This window comes from Schistocerca serialis, chromosome 4, assembly GCF_023864345.2.
Source record: "Schistocerca serialis cubense isolate TAMUIC-IGC-003099 chromosome 4, iqSchSeri2.2, whole genome shotgun sequence".
Classification (NCBI taxonomy): domain Eukaryota; kingdom Metazoa; phylum Arthropoda; class Insecta; order Orthoptera; family Acrididae; genus Schistocerca; species Schistocerca serialis.
Window position 1 is genome coordinate 549,148,044 of NC_064641.1, and position 19,736 is coordinate 549,167,779.

At 36.2% G+C, this 19,736-nt stretch overlaps 1 protein-coding gene across 1 annotated transcript in view; it reads left to right on the plus strand.

Moving 5' to 3' along the window:
- LOC126474602 (aminopeptidase N-like) overlaps positions 1-19,736 on the plus strand; it is a 179,752-nt gene that overhangs the window by 102,188 nt on the left and 57,828 nt on the right. The window contains exon 13 of the mRNA XM_050102078.1: positions 9,651-9,815. Within this exon, the coding sequence (XP_049958035.1) occupies positions 9,651-9,815 (165 nt within the window). The remainder of the gene's footprint in view (positions 1-9,650; positions 9,816-19,736) is intronic.

The following is a 19,736-nucleotide window of genomic DNA, read 5'->3' on the forward strand; positions in this document are numbered from 1 at the left end:
CTACCAATTTCTTGTTATAAATCAAACTTAATGTTGAAGATGAAGTGGCATTTTGCAAGTCTCTCTCTATTACTTTCAGTTTCACAAATAAATTCTTCATTGTTTAGATCTTCTGCATAGGCATCAGACAGTTCTACTGCTTTCCCCTTCAAGTCCTCCACTTCCATTTCTTGAATTTGGACACCACACAGAAAACTACATTTTGCACTAATGTTCTCCAGAGCAGTAAACCAGGTACTCAGCTCCATTATCACTCTGTCAGTTCTTTCTGACAGGGACATCCTGAACAAATCTTCCTGTGAATGTTTGCATACTTCATCCTCACAAAGCTCATCGGTCATTTTTTTCTTTCTTCTGATCCTTTTTTCTGGGAATACCGTTGATACCTCATTATCTTCTGCTAGAACTTTGGCCCCAGAAATAGCTTCAGAGTTACAAGAGTCTCTGGAAGTTTTCAGAAAGTTCAAAAGGCCTTGAATGTTTAGAACAGCTTTATCAATTGTAAAGTTTTCTCTTTGCAGAAACTGCTTAACATGATCTATTTTTTTCAATATTGCATAACAGAAACAAGTTAAGGCAATAAATTTGAGTTTTCTCATATTTTTTGAAATAGACCATGCCTCTGTTTCTGGTGCTGAGAATTTGTAAGTTTTAATTTCTTTCAGAGCCTTTACAACTTTATGAAATTGCTTGTAAACTGCTTCAACTGCTTCTACTCTTGCAGACACCTAGTCTTGCTTTGGGGTTTTAATGTTACGGGTACATGTTTTTGTAAGATTTCCCATCTTGATGTGGAACCCACAAAGAACAGATACAAACGGTGGACAGTTCCAAAAAACGTTTGGATTTCAGCAGATGTATCGCCTGCATGTGCTCCTACTAAATTTGAAGAGTGAGCAGCACATGGTACGAAATAGGCCAGATTATTCTTAAGTATTCTTGACTGGACCCCTTCGTACTTTTCAACCATGTTTGTCCCATTCTCATAAGACTGACCTCTGCAGTATATAATGTTCAACCCATCTTGTATTTTTTCAGTATTTCTTGACTAAGAGCTTTCCCTGTTTTGTCTGCAACTATAAAAAAGTCAACTAAACTTTCCACAACCTCTGAATCATTTGCCTTGACGTGGCAAACTATTTGAGTCATCTGCTCATTGTGGCTGATATCTGGAGTGCAGTCAGACATCAATGAAAAGTACGTAGCATCTAAAATATCTTTAATTATCTTTTGTTTTATTTTGTCGGCAATCAAGTCAAGGAACTCGTCTTGTATACATTTGGGAAAATAGCTAATCTGCCCTTTCTTGCGGCGTTCAGTATGCAGACGAAGGGGGACACTATAGTGTGATATATGATCAATGTTATTTAGAAATCTCCCACTCTGTGGGTCACCAAAATCACCAACTTCTTTTGTTTCTCCAAACGGACTTCCTTGCTTTGCTAGAAAAACGACAGCATCAATAATACAGTGCAACACTGCTCACCAGTGAGATTTCTCTTTTTTTATCTCATCTTACAGCTCTTTATCAATGCCTCCGCTTCTGAGATAAGACTCTAGAGCCTTCCAAGAGCAAAAACAAAAGTTATGGTTTGGTGTATTTTCATGGGCAGGCAATTTTTCACTAAGCTTTTTCCAATTAACAATTCCTTCCTCTTTAGCTAAGAATGATTTTGACTCAGAGTCTGAGCTTAAGTGACAAGATAATCTGCAGGGAATACAATATAAAGTGTTTTTGCTGTCACTTTTAACTAGCCTGATCTTTTAACTTTTGTCCCATTTTTTAACTGCTATAGAAACCAATCCTTACTTAAATTGCGACCTTCTCTATAACTCTTACTGATGTCAGGAACACGTTCGTTTTCTGCTCTCATTTTTATAATGTTACATTTTTCAGAGTCAGAAAACCTCTTCGGTCATGTGCCAGGATCGTTAAAGTCAAACTGATACTCAGAACACTGCTGAACACTAGCTGATGTTCCAGGAAGTAGTGTTTCACATTCCTTCACAGTGTCATCTATTACCTTAGTACTCGGGCCATTTTTCGGTTTCACCTGCAACCAAAAAATACATAATCCATACTGAAATTGAAAGATTTACCGTCTTTGAGTAATTTATTTACGTTCTTCTCTGTTGTGGTAGTTTTACAGTAACTGTAAGGGATTGATTCCTGAGTCAATCCATATGAAGAGGTTCAATGAGGATTGCTTGACCATTTGCATCCATGACTGGAAGAGCAAAACACGGTAGGAGCAGCGCTAGCTTCCAGGGGATATTCCATAGAATTCTCTAGGACGATGATCCCTTTCTGAAGACGTTCAATTCCTAACAAACTCATTACCAACAAGGAGTTACACCCCAGTTTTTCTCCTTTTGGAAGGCGTCATTTGACTAGTTTCGTTACGAATCTGCCCTCAGATGCCACAAGATAATTGACTTCTCTGGTGAGGGCGAGGTTTACTGCTAAATGATCATGTATTCTGCGAGCGTTTGTCTAATGTTAGTGAAGTGAGTGCAAGGAGCAGCTTAGTAGCAGTAAGTAGACTGCTTCTAGCAAGTGCTTGGACTAGTAATGTATTCTTTGTTCTATATAATATTGAAAACGCCTATTGTGTACGGATGGAGGGGGAGTTTGCCACGGCCCAGAAACATTTGGAAGTTATGTTGGTCAGGTCTACAGGGTTTAGGTAGATGCCACATGCTGCGATGGGGTGAGGCACCTAAGGCGAAAGATGTGGCACCTTTGGTGCCTCTAGAGCTGCCTAGGAGCCATAATGTCGCAGCACCTTCAGAACTTTCTGACCTGACCTGATTTATAATTATCTGATAGTGCAATGACGATCAGTTGCAGGATTGCAAATCTCTGGTCAGATGGTGAAAGTGGATACTGGCCACAGGGTGATCAACTTAGGCCTTAGAAACATGTTTGAGATCTTGCTTATTTCTGAGGGTACATCTTAGTCAGCATGGGGCTCCTTATCTTTCGAGAATGGGAGTGACAAGTGGATTTATTGTTCATTGGAAGTGTCAATAGTAGACTGGTAACGGAGTTCAGCGGGGTGTCTAATCCGTGATGTAAAGGATGCTCTGCCACCAGCTACTAAGGGCACTCGGTGCAGCAGGCTACAAACCATTGCTTATGTCAGCAGGATCGACACCTGCTGCCTGGGTTTAGAAATTTTCCTTGGAAGCTACAATACGGCTGACCAAAGTGATCAGTTAGCCACGCATGCGAAGTGGAATCTGAGTTAACATTTCACTGCACTGTTCCCAGAACCAATCTCGTTTGTTTGATTTGGAGCCATGTGGAGGATCTAAGTCAGAGGCTTATACGATAGTGTTTTTTAGGATTTCCAATGAATAATCCTCATAGATTACTTGGAAAAGGGCAGAATCGTAACTGGACACTATTATTCTTCATTGTTGAGTCGTCTGAAACTTTCGTTGGGTGAAAAAAGAGCAAGTTGGCACAGATAAGTATGTTCTTTCACCAGGATGATTCCATCCCACACATCAACGATAACAACGGCGAAAATGCATGAAATGGGCTTTTAATTGGTTCCTTTCCATTCTGTTCACCATACTTAGCCCTAAGTGACCTCTTCCTGTTCCCTACCTTGAAACTTTGGCTTGCTGGATACAAATTTTCATCAAATGAGAAAGTGACAGTTGCAGTTAATGAGTATTTTGCAGAGCTTGACAGAACCTATTTTTCTGATGGGATGAAAAAGCTGGAGGATCGTTAGACTACGTGTATATCCTTTAAAGGAGACTATGTCGAGAAGTAAGGTGAGTTGTTACGAAACAAACATTTTTTATTATTTTTTACCAGCTTATCAAACCACCTTCGTAGCTGGTGCGTACCACAATGAGTAGCGAAAATTGATACAGGTGAAAGTGTGCGAGGGAAAGGAGGGAGGTGGGGGCGGGGGGAGTAGGAATAGGTGAATGATATAATGATATGTTGCTTGTGTGGAAAAATGTTCACGAAACGGCCCTGCCTTATAGACAAACAAAAACTAAGCAATGTCAAAATGTACATAACGATGGTAATGCATGGAACATCCAACGAATTCTAAAGTAAATTTCTATCAACAGATCTCACAGAAAATCCTAAAAAGTTTTAATCTTACGTTGAGTTGACGATGCATCATGGCCAACTGTCCAATCACATCATGGCCAACTGTCCAATCACTTAGAGACCATACTGGCAGCGAAACTGAAGAAGGCAAGGGTACTACTGAAATAGTAATTTCTGTTTTCTAAAACTGTTTCACTGAGGAACATCGTGCTGTGGTTCTTTCATTGAATTATACCACATGAACACCAATATTAGAGACGCAGAGATGGTGACAGTGGGATAGAAAATCAACCTAAATCGCTCAACAGGAGAAGGTGACTGGATCTGACGGAACAATTATGTAGAGTATGAGGAAGAATATGTCCCTATCTAGCAACAGTTTCATTGTGGGTCACTGGTGGAATAAACGTTGCAAGTGGCTGGAAAAACGTGCAGGTCATTCCTGTTTACAAGAATTGGTGGCGAACAGGTGTACACTACTATAGGCTTATACTGCTGACGTTAATTTATTCCGAATTTTGGAATGTGTTTCATGCTCGCCTATTATGACATTCCTGGAGACTAAAAATCTCCTCTGTAATAATCAACAAGGATCTCGCAAACAATTCTCATCTAAAAACCAGTTCACCCTAGCAGTCCATGAGTCCTGTAAGGCAGAAGATATGTCCTCCTACGGGTGCCTAGGTTGGGTCCATGTTTCTTGACTTATGGTACAATTCCATGGTATCATCTAGTGAACAAAATACTAGCACACAGAATATCACAACTGCTTTGTGACTGTGCTGAAGAGTTTCTAGTAAATATAACACTGTATGTCATTCTTAATGGAGCTTCCACCATACCCCATGGGAATGTCTTAAGGCCATTACTGCTCACAGACTTATTGGAATTGGATTACATCAGAAGCGGTATGAGGCTACTAGTTGCTGCTGCTGATGATGATGTATAGAGAAACTGCAACGCCAGAAGATTGAAGCAAAACGCAGGAATGCCTACAGAGCTTCAGTGCTTTCTGCAAGGATTGGCTGCTGACTGTCAACACACAACAAATATAATATATTCGGACAAATGGGCTAAAATATTACATGACTGCCAAACATATTACTGGAAACAGCTGAAACACTTACACATTTGAGTGTTTATGTACAGAGTGATTTCAAGTGAACTGACCACTTAAAACTAACACAGGAAAACCAGATGACAGAATGATATTCATTAGAAAAACCCTTAAGAAGTGTAGCCAGCTCGTGACTGGGGTAGCTTAGGAAAATCCCGTGCAACCAGTAGGCTCCACTGAGTATGGGACTCTTATAAAGTAGGAGTAATAGAGAGAACAGCCCTACAGAAGAGTGAAAGAAGAGGAATGTGTTTCATTACAGGCTCATTTAGTAAGTGTGTAGGTCTCACAGATATGTTGCTCCAACTTCAGTGGAAGATACTACAAGACAGTTGAACGTGATCATATGATTATCTGTTAAATTCCAAGAATGTAGGACGCTCCTAGAAGAGCCAGTCAACATAAAGTTCACAGAATGACCACAAAGATAAAATGTAAGAGATTCAAGCACACATGAAATCTCCCCAATAGTCATTCTTCCCATGCACCATTAGCAGCTGGAACAGGAAAGCGGACAGTGACAGCGGTACACAAAATACCCTCTGCTACACACTGTACCGTGACTTGTGGAGTGTAAATCTAGATATAAATGGTAGATGTCATGATAGAGAGTGTAATATACAAGGAACTGTGGACTGATGAATTATATAGGGGAGTTACAGCACCATATTCACTCACAAACTGGCACGATGTTAGAGCAAAATGCATACCTCAACATTCCCCTACATTGCAGTTAATGTACATAAAAAATCCAGATTAGTTGCTTAGTACTATAAAACTCCAGCACTACAGGTTTAGAAGATACATTTCAATCTAATTGATCAAGTCATGTGAATGCTCTGATGTGCAGCTTTGTTGGCAGTAGAATGAGTGACATAACTGCTGCCCAAGAATCATGACTGATGAAAGCAGCATATCATCTTCATCACAGGTCCTTTTCAGACTCAGAAACTTGGCTTAGTGGTTAGTTCACAGACTCATATTTAAGAACATCATGGTTGAAAAGTCTGTTGGGTCATCGAAATCTAAATTTTACACAGTTTCTCTAATCTGCTGAGGTGGAAACAAGGAGAGTTGATTTGGAAAGGACATCAATATCAGTAGATCAAATTGGGCTACCAACACACATTTTGCATGCAGCCCTATTTTATATCTGCTATCAGCTGAATTCCAAATCAACATTTAACACTCCATATTAATTTCGATAAAAATAAAATACAAACCGAATTTCATAAATAAAAATAAACAAAAACAACAATAAAAGTATATTTTTATCCAAATATAAATATAAATAAAAATCAGAAAAATTATGAATTTATATGAATATGAAAATAAATGAAAATTAGTTAATCAAAAATGTTTAACTGAATGAGAGGCGCTGCACATGAAAAAAATTAAATTTTTTTGAGAATAAATTTTAACATTTTTCTTTTTTATGATACTTTTTTACTATTTGTTATTTTTATTTTTCCTTTTTATTTTTCCTTTTTATTTTTTTAATAAATGTTTTATCTCATAAATTATAACAAATAAGAATATGACTGCTGCCTGTGACAAATTTAAATTTGAAGAAAACACCTTTAATAAAGCAAAAGAGAAAAAATTATTTAAAACCATCTTTAACTATAGAACATTTGAAAACTAAAAAACATAATGAGGGTACTGATATATGGAAGAATGCGGTTATGAATTTATTTTCAGTTATAAAGAAAATAGTATAGATATTTGGGAAGAAATAGAAAGCTCAAATTCTCTCTTTCTTTTGACTTTAAAAATTTTTTGTGGATTATCATGAAAATAACGATCATTTATTATCACATCTTTATTGTTATAATTATGATTTACCCAAAATTATTGTGATTATTGTAATTTGTCAAACATAATAAATAGTAGATTTTTTAAATTGTCCAGACAAAAGATTGAAGGTAACATTTGCTTCTAAATTAGCTACAGAAAATAGGAATCTAAGAAATATGGAATTTTTACTGTAACTCCATGTCTATATAAATGAAATTTAGAAAATCTAGATCTTAATAAACTAATTAAAATCAATAAACCAAATAAAATTGCACAAGCTTCTTTGTTTATGAGAAATTTTCCATTTTTCATTTCTCTTTTACAATCTATAAAAATTTGCTATTTTTATGATCGTAATAGTGTCAAAAAATGGTTCTGTAACTGGTTTACATTCTATTAATACATTTTCTCCTTTTGTGTAGATAATATCTACTAAAGTTGTAATAAAATTATCATTATTTAAATTATCTGTTTGGTGGTTTTGTTTTATTTCCAAGAAGTTTTCTTACAGAATATTTTTTTATTTATGGTACACATTTCATTTTAGCACATTTCATTTTCAGCTTCCATTTAGATTAGAAAAATTTTATTAGATTTGTGTAAAAGATTTAGACATAACACAAGATTTAGCAGGTATTTTTACTAAAGGAGAAATGTGTGAGTAGCAAATAATCATAATTTTTGTATGCAAGGACCAAATAAAGAAGAAATTATTGATTATTAACAACAATAACAACAACAGAAGAGACCGCTTAAGATGGATGAATTGAGTAAAAATCTACAAAAAATTTGCTTGCCAGGTAACAAGTCCAGGAGTTAACAAACAACTTGGCTGCAATACAAAAGACTATGAAATTATGAGCTATTTTTAATGATAAAATGCCTAGTGATACTTAAGTTTGTATAATGTTTTATGGAAAAAGTGTAAATTATGATATTCAAAATAGAATGTAAATGGAAATTTTTTTAAAAATCTTCTTTGATTTTTATATTTATTTTTTGGGAACTTCTAAAAATAACAAACACATTTAAATCATTGATGTGCTTAGTCCAGTTCATAATCAGGGTCATATTTAACAATAGGTATTCTAATTTCCACATTTTCAATAACAGTTTTAGTTTCAATTGATAATGTGTCTTTTATTTCGAATCCAGCATTATTTTTATCACATCATTCAAGAATAACATCGTGGGCACTAGAACTTGAAGTAAAAATAACAGTTAAATATTTATATTTTTGTGTCAATTTTACAGAAATTCTACCAGAGGGATTAGATTTAACTATTTCTAACACTACCATTGAAAAAATATCATCAGAAGGACAGGTATCTTTTCCCTATCTATTATACACAGCCATCATAGATTTCATCAAAGGGCATCTGGGAGACAAACAAAGCTTAACAAAGATCAAATGAAGGTTAACAGAAAGTCAAATTAAAGTTAAACGAAGGGTAAACATTCAAAAACATGGGTGTTAAACTTAAAAATAAAAATAAATTAAAATTTTTAATAATTATCTTTAATTTTTATATTTATTTTTCGAAAAACTTCTAAGAATAATATCTAAAGTTCTATATAATGTTCTATTATATTTGGCAAATTACAATAATTACTATATTTTTTGGCTAAATCACAATCCTCATAATATAGATGTAATAATAGATAATCATGATAATTCAAAAATGTTTTTACAGTCATGTAAAAGAGAGAATTTGACTTTTCTATTTCTTACTGAATATCTATAATATTTTCTTTATAAGTAAAAATAAATTCATAACCGCATTCTTTCATATAATCAATAACCTCTTTTTGTTTTTTTGCTTTTCAAATATTCTGTAGTTAAAGATGGTTCAAAATACAAATATTACATTAAAATTTTTCTCTCTTGGTTTATTAAAAAAATTTTCGTCAGATTTAAATTTTTCTCACATGTTGTTGTTGTGGTCTTCAGTCCTGAGACTGGTTTGATGCAGCTCTCCATGCTACTCTATCCTGTGCAAGCTCCTTCATCTCCCAATACCTACTGCAACCTACATCCTTTTGAATCTGCTTAGTGTATTCATCTCTTGGTCTCCCTCTACGATTTTTACCCTCCACGGTGCCCTCCAATGCTAAATTTGTGATCCCTTGATGCGTCTTTTCTCACATATTAGTCATAATTTTATTTGTTATAATTTATAAGATAAAACATTTATTAGAAATAATAAAATAATAAGAAATTAAAAAATTAGAAAAAATAAAAATGAAAAATGTTAAAATCTGTTCTCAAGAAATTTTAATTGTTTTTCATGTGGAGGCATTTTGATTCACTTAAAAATTCTTAATTTACTGATTTTCATTTATTTTCATATTCAGTTAAAAATTATGATTTTTCTGATTTTTAATTATCTTTATATGTGTTTAAAATATATTTTTTATTGATGTTTTAAATTGAGCCTCACATGAAATGCTTACTGGTAGCTGCATTTTATATCTCCTAATTTCCATCCTCATTCTAGTACAATATGGTGTTTTCCACAGCAAATGATCTCATCAGCTTTGTCAGTCACTTTTTTCATTTGTATTTTTATATGTATTAGTGAATGAGTAAGCTACTAATGTACTAATATAGTGACTCACTTGAATGCACTGTTATGAATAACGTTGTTTTTTCAGGGTTGACCCAGATATGAAAAGTGTTGTGTACTGCGAAGGTGTGCGCCAGGGTGGTGACGAGGCACTCAACTTCTTGCTGCAGCAGTACCGAAACACCAGTGTCATCTCTGAGATGAATGAAATTGTAACGGCAATCACATGCCAGTCTAGTCATGCAGCTGTCAGGTGAGGAAGCCAAGCTCATCCAAGTGATAGGGATCTTTGATTTTATCTTGATCATCAGGTAATTTGTTCAAAGGTTTTTGTTTACGTCTGATGTACGTTCACTGGAACACCTTCCCACCAAAATATAGAACACCACTTTGAACTCTAGAAGAGAAAAGTATACACACAAACTGAAACAGTGTTTTGTGTTGTGGTTACCTTAACTGCATCTCATTTGCAGTTGATATTTATTACCAGCAATAAGTACCACCAGAAAGTAAATGCACTGAAAAGTGAAACTTTTTTTTTTAAGAATTCCAAATCTTTGAAGAGGCCTCGGCAAGATGTGCAGTTAACTTCTTTGAACAATATTTTTAATGCTCACTTTACTTGAATGAGTACTTCTTTCTTTTTACATTTGTGCCATTGCTATCAGAAAACATCCAGACAACAGCAGAAAGTGATAATATGCTAAGTCAGTTGGCATTAAGGCTTCAAATCTATACAGTGAAATACATGGTTCTTATAAGTTCGAAATAGCTATCTTACCACCTTTAATTGAATTTTCATTGTTTTGCCAAGTCAATTTGATGTTTGATACCAGTATTTTGAAGTTCAAAATTTCCCTCCAGCTGTCTTAAGTTGTACATGATGTTCCTAAACTTTTTCAGGCAAATGTCAAGATGATTTCACACCCACAGTAAGAGTCAGTTCCCTCTCCCATTCTTATCCAACTGATTAAGTACTACATTTCTCAGGAACTCGATGTCCAAGTGAACACAAACTTGTTGTATTAATTCCTTCTCTTTCTAGGGAATCATGGTGGATTTAATAGTACATATCATAAAACTAATCTCTCTCTCTCTCTCTCCAGAAACTGAATTTGTTTCAGGAATGGCAGAATTCATTTGATTTGTATAATATGATATGTATGCCAAAGTTAGTCAACAGTAATTCATTACTGAAAGAATTACTTTAATCAATATAACAAAGGCTAACGAATAACTAAACGAATACTGTTTTTGCCTTGTTTAACAAATTTATTATGGTTACTTCACAACCTAGGTTTCTGGTTACAATCCCATTTTCAAGTACTTTACCAATTTAGTTCATGTATAAAGTTTCACCAAGAACCTAAAGTTGATTCAGTGTTATTCTAATGGCTAATTCATTGCATTTTTGTGTGACTTTCACATTTAATATTAGGAAGTATGGTGTGTTATGTTTATTAACTACCTACTTCAGGCAGAAAATCAGAAGTGAGTTACTGGTGTCATGACCTCTGCTCTAACAACGTCAACTAAGGCCAGTCTCAGAGGCTTAATAACATCATCATTCATTGCATACCCTTCACCAATACTATATGAGATGATGTCTTCATTACCTAAAAACTCTAGAAGATTCATTTTCATTTGAAATTAATTCAGTTTTTTGTAATGAATTGTGTCACATTATGACTTTTTATTCCACTGTCAAAAGCTTTTCCATATAATTTTTTCCAGTAGTTCAGAAGTTTTGGGGCTGTTTTAATTAAATTACAGAAAAAATCTTAGTTCGTTCTCTGAGGCAAGTAAAATAAAAACAAATTGTGTAATCAATAACTCAAGACCTGTTCTGAATTTCAACTTACTCTAAACATAGTGATCCATGTTTATCCACAGATATTTTAAGTATAGTTACAATAATGCAAGTCCGTTTGATGTGTCAAGCAATGGAAAGTCAAGTTTGGCATAACAACAATATTATGAAAATTTCAAATTGCTACTCACTATATAGAGGAGATGGTGAGTCACAGACAGGCACAACAAAAAGCCTGCAATGCATTTAACTTCCAGACAAAAGTAGACTGAAGTAGAAAACACATACATATTTACAGAGGCACAAAACACACACACACACACACACACACACATGACCACTGTCTCTGTCTACTGTGGCCAGACTGATCTGGACCAAGGATAAGAACACCCCATCTTTATTCCCATGAAAACACTTCAATTTGTCCTTCTTAACCAAACATGCTACCTTCCTCAATCTTGACACCCCCCCCCCCCCCCTCCCTCAAGAATGAGTACATCAGTACCTCCCTCTGTATTGATTGAATCTACTTGCCACCAGCAATACCTCCACTTCATCTGCCTCCCATTTCATACCAAGAAGTCCATTCCATAGAGAATAGCCACCCATGGTTGTCATATCTGCAGTGACAAATAGTCCCTCTATAAATACAGTAGTACCCCAGATTTACACAATAGATGGGACAGAGCGACAACAGTGTAAGTCTAATTTGTGTACACCAGGATCCAATTTTACATATAAATACATACAAATTATGTTCAATTGGGACCATAGACTAAAGAAAACAGTGTAATTTAGAAGAAAAAAGTTTAATAAAATGGTCAGCAAAAACAAATTACATTTCAGTACAGAATTATGCACTGCAATAATGTAAAATGAAGTTATTGTGAAGTAGAAGGCTTCATAAAATGTAACAATGTCATCTGACAAATCAATTTTTTTCTTCTTCTCGTGTAAAATTTCCTCAGAGCACACTAATAAATCTTTTGCTCCCCATCTTTTAGCAGATATCTACATTTCACTGGAATCAATTTTTCTAAAATTTGTTCATCTTTTACAAGTGAACTGAGGCCTTGTGCCAAGTTTGCAACCATCTCTGATCTTCTGCCTAAACTGGGTGGTCTAAAGAAATGGGTTGCTCAATGTTTTGCTCTTGCTCATGCATTTATATAAGCTTATCGATTGTCAGCTCCCGATTATGTGAATCCAACAGTTCTTGAATGTCATCCCCATTCTCCTCTAAATTTAATTATCTGGCAAGACCAAATACTTCTTCAATCAAATTATCAACCTAATCAAGTCAGTGCTGATTCCCCCTGGAATTCAGTGGTAAAATAAATGGACACAGTTTTTTGTGAAATTCATTGCGTGATTATGCAATAGTTCTCAAGGCATCTAAAACATTGAATTGCTTCTGAAAGTCTTATAGAGAAGTCAGTGTTTTGCCTCTTAGTTTCATGAGGATATTCGGATGGTCATCTTGTGTAGTAAGCTTTAAATGTTTTAATGTCTACCTAGTCCATTGGTTAAAGCAGGCTAATTGTATTATTGAATCAAGTGGAAAAACTATGACTTTCACACATGGTTCAAAACTAATTGGAGTAACAGGAGGATGACACAGTGTATCCTCAATTAATAGCATTACTTTAAATGGGATTTGTATTGATTGACAATAATGTTCAACTTCAGGTATGAAGTAATGATCAGACCAGTCCTCAAAAAGGAAATTGTTACCCAAGCTTTGGCATTCAACTTCCAAATTACAGGCAACCCAGCTTTAAATATATTTTTAAAACTCTTGAATTTTCTGAGAAATAAACTAAGAGAAGATTTAATTTACAATTATCTGATGCATTTGTACCAACCATCACTGTCAGTCGATCTTCAGCCACTTCAAAACCTGGAAAGATTTTCTCTTCATGCACAACAAAAGTTCTTTTAGACATGTTCTTCCAGATCAGATCAGCTTCATCTACAGACATGGTTTGGCTGATATAGCTACCTTCTTCTTTTATTGCTTTTAGTTCCTCTGGATAGACCACTTGCTACTTCTCCAGTTTCTGGGATGCTGCGCCAATTACAATGACCTCTGAATTGGCTAAATCAACCATTATTTACTTAAAACACTTTATCTTTTGCTGCTTCCCCATTTTCTTCTTTCAGTCTCTCAATAATCAGATTAGCTTGAGAGCATACTATGTTTTGATCAACAGAAGAATTTTTCATTTTTATTTAATTCTCATACCATAGTTTTAACATTCTTTGCATCTGAGCGATAATATCATGATGTTAACAAATTATACTTGAATTCAAAACCTGAGCATTCTCTCAGCTTTGAGAATTTTGTCTTTACATTTTATACTTGTTCTGACTGTTAATTCCCTTAGAAGAAACTTGTTTGCCAATTTATGAATTTTAATTTTTGTGTTGAGGTTTTTGATAATTTTTTAGTCTATATTCTGAAGATAATGATTTTCTTCTCTTGTTTGATGCAAATAAATCAGTTATGCTTCTTTTGGATGACATAGTTAGAATCTATCAACTGAGTCAGCTCCAGGGGTAAACAGACTCTGCGCGAAAAACATCTGAATTTGTCATGAGTCAGTCATTGTGTGGGCAGAGTGGGGAACTAGAGGTGCTGAAACAGATGAATCATGTAATTTGTGTAAAACATTGTAGCATACGTCATGGTATTACTGCATAAACAAGGGTTCACTGAGCCTTTCACAAATCAACATCACTCTCCCTACCTTGTACAGAAACAGATGTCCCATGTGTTGTCTCTCCAGTAACCTACTGCCTCCCACGTACCCACCATCTGGCCAGAAACCTATAAAATTTCCTTGTCAGTCCCTATTCCACACCTGCTCCCAACCCTATGCCTTATGGGTCATATCCCTGAAATACACCTAGCTGCAAGACCGGTCCCATGTATCCTCTCACCACCATTTACTCCAGTCCAGTAACAGGCATCTCCTAACTCACTGAGGGCAGAGTTGTCTGCAAAAGCAGTCATGTGATCTACAAATGAAGCTGTAATCACTGTGCTGCTTTCTGTATGGGTGTGAGAACTAAGATGCTATCTGTCCACATGAATAACCACTGACAAACTGTGGTCAGAAACCAACTGGACCACCCAGTTGCTGAACATCCTGCCGAACACACTGTGCTTTACTTTAATGACAGCTTCACAACCTGTGCCATCTGGATCCTTCCCACCACCATCAGCATTTTTGAAATGTACATGGGCTAATTCTCTCTCTCCAATATAGCCTCCCTCCTCCCCACCCCCTCCTGGCCAGAACTTACACTAGTCCCTGTCCTCCAGCTACCATCCCCTTCCCTTCTCTCACTCAGCACTACACAGTCATATATTCCACCAAAATCCACTAATCTTTTTCCATTTCTCTACATCTATCATTTTCTCTTCCCCTCCCCCCCCCCCCCCCCCCCCGAAACCTCCCAACTGCATCTAGCATCCCTACCCTGTACCTGCATGCTCCCATAAGCAGTTCTCCCCCACTCCTGCCCTGCTATCCCGCCCCCTCCCCACCACACACACCAGACTGCTGCTCCCATAGGATGTAGTGGCAGCCCACAGTCTGGCAACAGTAGCCAGAGGCAGGGGCCATGTATGTGTGAGTTGTGCTCGTACGAACATGAGTATGTTTCCTACTTTGGAAGAAGATCTTTTGGCCAAAATCTTGAGCATATAGCAGACTTTTCATTGTGCCTGTCTGTGACTCATCGTCTCATATATATGGTGAGTTGTAATCTATCCATCTGTTTTATGTTATGTAAGCAGACTGTTATTAAGGATTGTTTGTTATTAGATAAAATGTCATACATACACAGTTCATAACAGTTGCTGTTCTGTACTGTTGTGTTCCTTGCTTCATTTCCAATCGCTGAATGTGTTCTCCCATTCTGCAGTCTAAAGATTATGTACACTAACAGAATAGATGAATCTAATATCAGCACCACCAAATCTTATTCATTACCTGAACATAACTGACAAGTTTCCTGAAATAAACTTTTAATATTTGACATTGCAATTGTAGCTTCTGGCTCTGGTTTTCAAGGGACAGATGTAGCAATGTTGTTATTAGAATTGCTTTCACATGCTTTACAATATATTAGCCTTTTCTTAGCTGTTGAACTCTACCAGTATTTGTTGGCTTGCTTGTTCTGCACCAGTAAGAATCTATAAGGTGAGAAACTTTAGCCCACTATTAAGTTGTGTCATTACTAATTTTAGAAATGAAACAATAACGTGTGCAAAAGCATTGTAGTAGCCATTTCATTGTGCTGCGTTCAGGCTTCATGTCCTAGTATGAGTGATGAAGCAATTTGTGGTCTTTTGTGTGTACTACCTACCACAATTTTGTGGAGAAGGAAGCTCACTATCCACAATGAGGATGAATTCTTGGCACCAAACAGGAAGTGCAGGATAGAGGCTACTCTGTGTCCAGGAGATACAGCCTGCTCCCTCCACACTATTTTTCTTCCTGTAGCAGACTATGAGCTGTGGTAGGGCTTGCTTCTTTACTTTCTGCACTCCTTTCAATCTACAGTCAACAAAAAGTTTACAAATAGAAATTGTTACAACTTGAAACTGTTATATTCTCTCACTTGGTATGTTGGTCACTAGAAGGAATATTATTTCTGTGTCAATCTGAAGAGAGATAAATGACCAACACATTTTTGAAACTATATCCTGACTGTTAAATACTTAAAAAATCCTTGATAGTGGCCCTGCATGGAACACATGGTCTATAATTTGTCTTCAAATGTCTTTTCCTTCTTGCCACAGATCTGAAGATTAACTCCTCTGGCCCTGACAAAACCTGATAGGAAACAGTACAACAAAGTATAACAATTAGTAATAGTCTAGCTAGACACAAGTTGCCAAGAAATAATGAGTATTTTGAGAGGAAAGTGACTAAATCATGAACCATTTTATATGTAAAACATCATGTAAACATATGTTCTACCTGAGACAACTTCTTTAAAACTATCAAGAATAATAATTGTGCTTAAATCAGTAAATTATTAGACAGTCACTAGTCATGTTTTACCATCAAATTATTTTACTAATAATGTTCAAAAAATCCATCATTTCATTCAGTAGGATTTGCACTTTATGTAGGCAGGTGTTGTTTTGCTAACTGAGACTCAATTTTTATCTTTACTGCAAGCATATCCATTTCATAAATGTGAGCTACTCTTCCCTTGTTTCTACATTGTTGTTTAACCTGCTCCAGTGTTGGAAAAATGTCAGACAACCTCCAAGGAAATGTAACATAACTATGATTTGAAAACTTCCTGGCAGACTAAAACTATGTTCCAGACAGGGGCCCAAACCTGGAACCTTTGCCTTCATGGACAAAGTTTACAGACTTGAGTCTCTGTTCAGCACACAGATTTAATTTGCCAGGAAGTTTCAAATCAGCACACACTCTGTTGCAGAGTGAAAATTCATTCTGGATTGTTATGGGTGATCAAACTACCAGGATAGGTTTCACTGCTAAACTGCACAACTGATTCTGAGAAATGTGGTGTGGACGTCCTATTGGGAGTACTTGTCCATGTCTACATCAATTTCTGTACTCTAGAAGTCAACGTGAAGTGCGTGGTGTAGAGTACTTCCCCCTATATTTTTCTCATCCCATTTTTGTATGGAGTGCTAGTAGAATGACTGCTTAAATGTCTCTATGTGCAGTGTAATTCATCTAATCCTATGGGGGAGATAGGTAGGAGCTGTAATATGTTTCTAAATTTCTCACTTAATAGCCTATTCTTCTTGAAACTTTGTAAGTAGGCTTTCATGAGATTGTTAGCATCTACTCATCTCCTGTGCCTCAAAGAAACCTCAGTCCATTTGTGCTGCCATTCTGCATACAGATTCAATATCCCCTTTTAGTTCTATTTGGTAAGGGTCCCATACATTTGACCAATTTTCTAGAAAGGGTCGCATGAATGTTTGTAATTAACTTCCTTTGTAACCTCATTGCATTTTCCCAGCATCCTACCACTGAACCAAGGTCTGCCACCTGATCTACCTATGTGGGGTTCCATTTCACATCTGTACAAACTGTTACAAACAGATATTTGTATGAGATGACTGGTTCCATCTGTGACTCATTAATACTGTAGTCACAGAAAACTTTTGTTTTTGTGTTTTGTGAAATGCACAATTTTTTGTGTATGAATGTTTAAAGCAAGTTTCCAGTCTTCAAATCACTCTCAAATCTTATCAAGATCTAACTAAATATTTGTACAGCTGCATTCTGACTGTACTTCATTATACCCAACTGCATCATCTGCAAAAAGTCTGAGTTCACTATTAATATTGTCTGCTGGCCAATTAATGTACAATATTAACAACAAGAGACTCAACACACTTCCTTGGGACATGATTGAAGTTCCTTCTACATTGCTCACTTGTAGAGTAGGAAAACTGTTGGCATTCAAAAGGCATTCTTACAAGGGGAGGCCATGACATTTTGATCACAGATTTGCTTTAAACTTTGTACACCTTTAGTAGGCCATTAAAAAACCATAACTTGCAAGTAGTAACGTGCACTATTCTAGCCATTCAGAGAAAATTGCAAGAGAGAAAATTGCAAGAGAGAAAATTGCAAGAGAAGTTCTATACATCTGTTACGTAAGTGATGTATCTGCGTGCAGGTGCTTGGTGCTAGAGTTGATGGTGGTCATGTGGTTAGTGCTCAAAAGAAGAGTGTGTATCAGGTGATGATTCAACTAACGATCAGACTTAATGTTTAATCTATTTCTTTCATCACTGGTCATATTATTTAATTTATATGATATCTGAGTGGTAATTCAATAAAAAAAACCTTGTGTATTTGTATGAAATTTTAGTGAATTTCTTGTTATTTAACTACTTACTTTTTTAATTAAGTTTAATTATTAGAAGAAACATATTTATAACTATTGACAAGTAAAGGAAGAAATACATAGCGTTTTCCTGAAAGTATATGCCTGTCATGATTTGCGAAATCCTTTATACATGCAATCTGGTAAGGTACTCAGAACTACTTTGCACCTCAATGCTTCAAGCTGCAGGCACAGAGGCAGGCCCCATTTGGCAGTTAACCTGCGTAGAGGTGAGACGTTGCTAAAGTTGCAAGAACAGATAGTGTAGGTGCAAATTTTTTGAATATTATAGAATTTACACTTGTGCTACAAAAATGAAGGTTTGAGTAGGAGTCAAACCATTGCCTCATACATGTTCGTCTTACGAAGCTCGAAGGCTAACCACTTGACCACCACGAACTCTAACATCCGGCACGTATGCATAGGCACATAAGCCAAATAATAGATGTGTAAAATTTATCTCATAATTTTCTTGGAATTGCCCGGAGTGGTGTACCTTACAACTTGCACATTATGTTGTTTTTATGCCCTACTAAAGGTGTGCAAAGTTTGAAGTGAATCTATGATCCCAATGTCATGGCCTCCCCTTGTTAGTATGGATAATTACAGGTCCTGTATGGTTTTCAAGGGAAACTTTTACTTTTCTTCCTGCAAAATAGTAGCTTATTTATGTAATGATGACAAAAATGGATAGTGATCATACACCCTTCTCTCCAAAGTAGACCACAAACGTTTAATAATTTTGTGATCTGGTGACTGTGGTGGCCAAAATAGATGTGAGAATTCATCATCAAGCTTAAAAAAACAGCCCTGGATGTTGTGAGCCGCGTGAATAGGAGACCTGTTGTCCTGGAACACAGCAGCACCATTGAGGAACAAACATTTTACCAGACAATGGACCTGATCAGCTAAATTAGGCACATAATCCTTGGCAGAAATGAGACCTTGCAGAGTATCCATGGGGTCCATGGAATACCATGATATGAGTACCCAAATTGTCACCAGACCCCTGCTGTGTTTCACTCTTGTAATGTAAATTCAGCAAGAAGTTGAAAACAGCATGAAACAAGCCTCATCCAACCAAATGACACCCTTCCATTGCTCCACAGTCCAGGTTTTACAGCTCTGACACCACTTCTTCCTGTTAAATGTATCTGCATATAATGATGAGTGGTTTTGGAATGATTGCTCATCCTGCAATTCCCAGCTTATGGAGCTCCCTTCATGTTGATTTGGTGCTGGCAGGATTTGCAAGTGTAACATGCAGTTCTGCAGTGACTCTTGCAGCCATAGTCTTCTTATTTTATGTATTAATCCTCTTCAATGACTGTCTGTCATGGTCACTCAACACACACTGTCGTCCACATCATGAGTTAATGGAGGACATTACTGTGCTTTTCCTGTATGCAGTATAAATCTTCAGTACAGTGCCTCCTGAAATGCCAAACACTTTGGCTCTCTTGG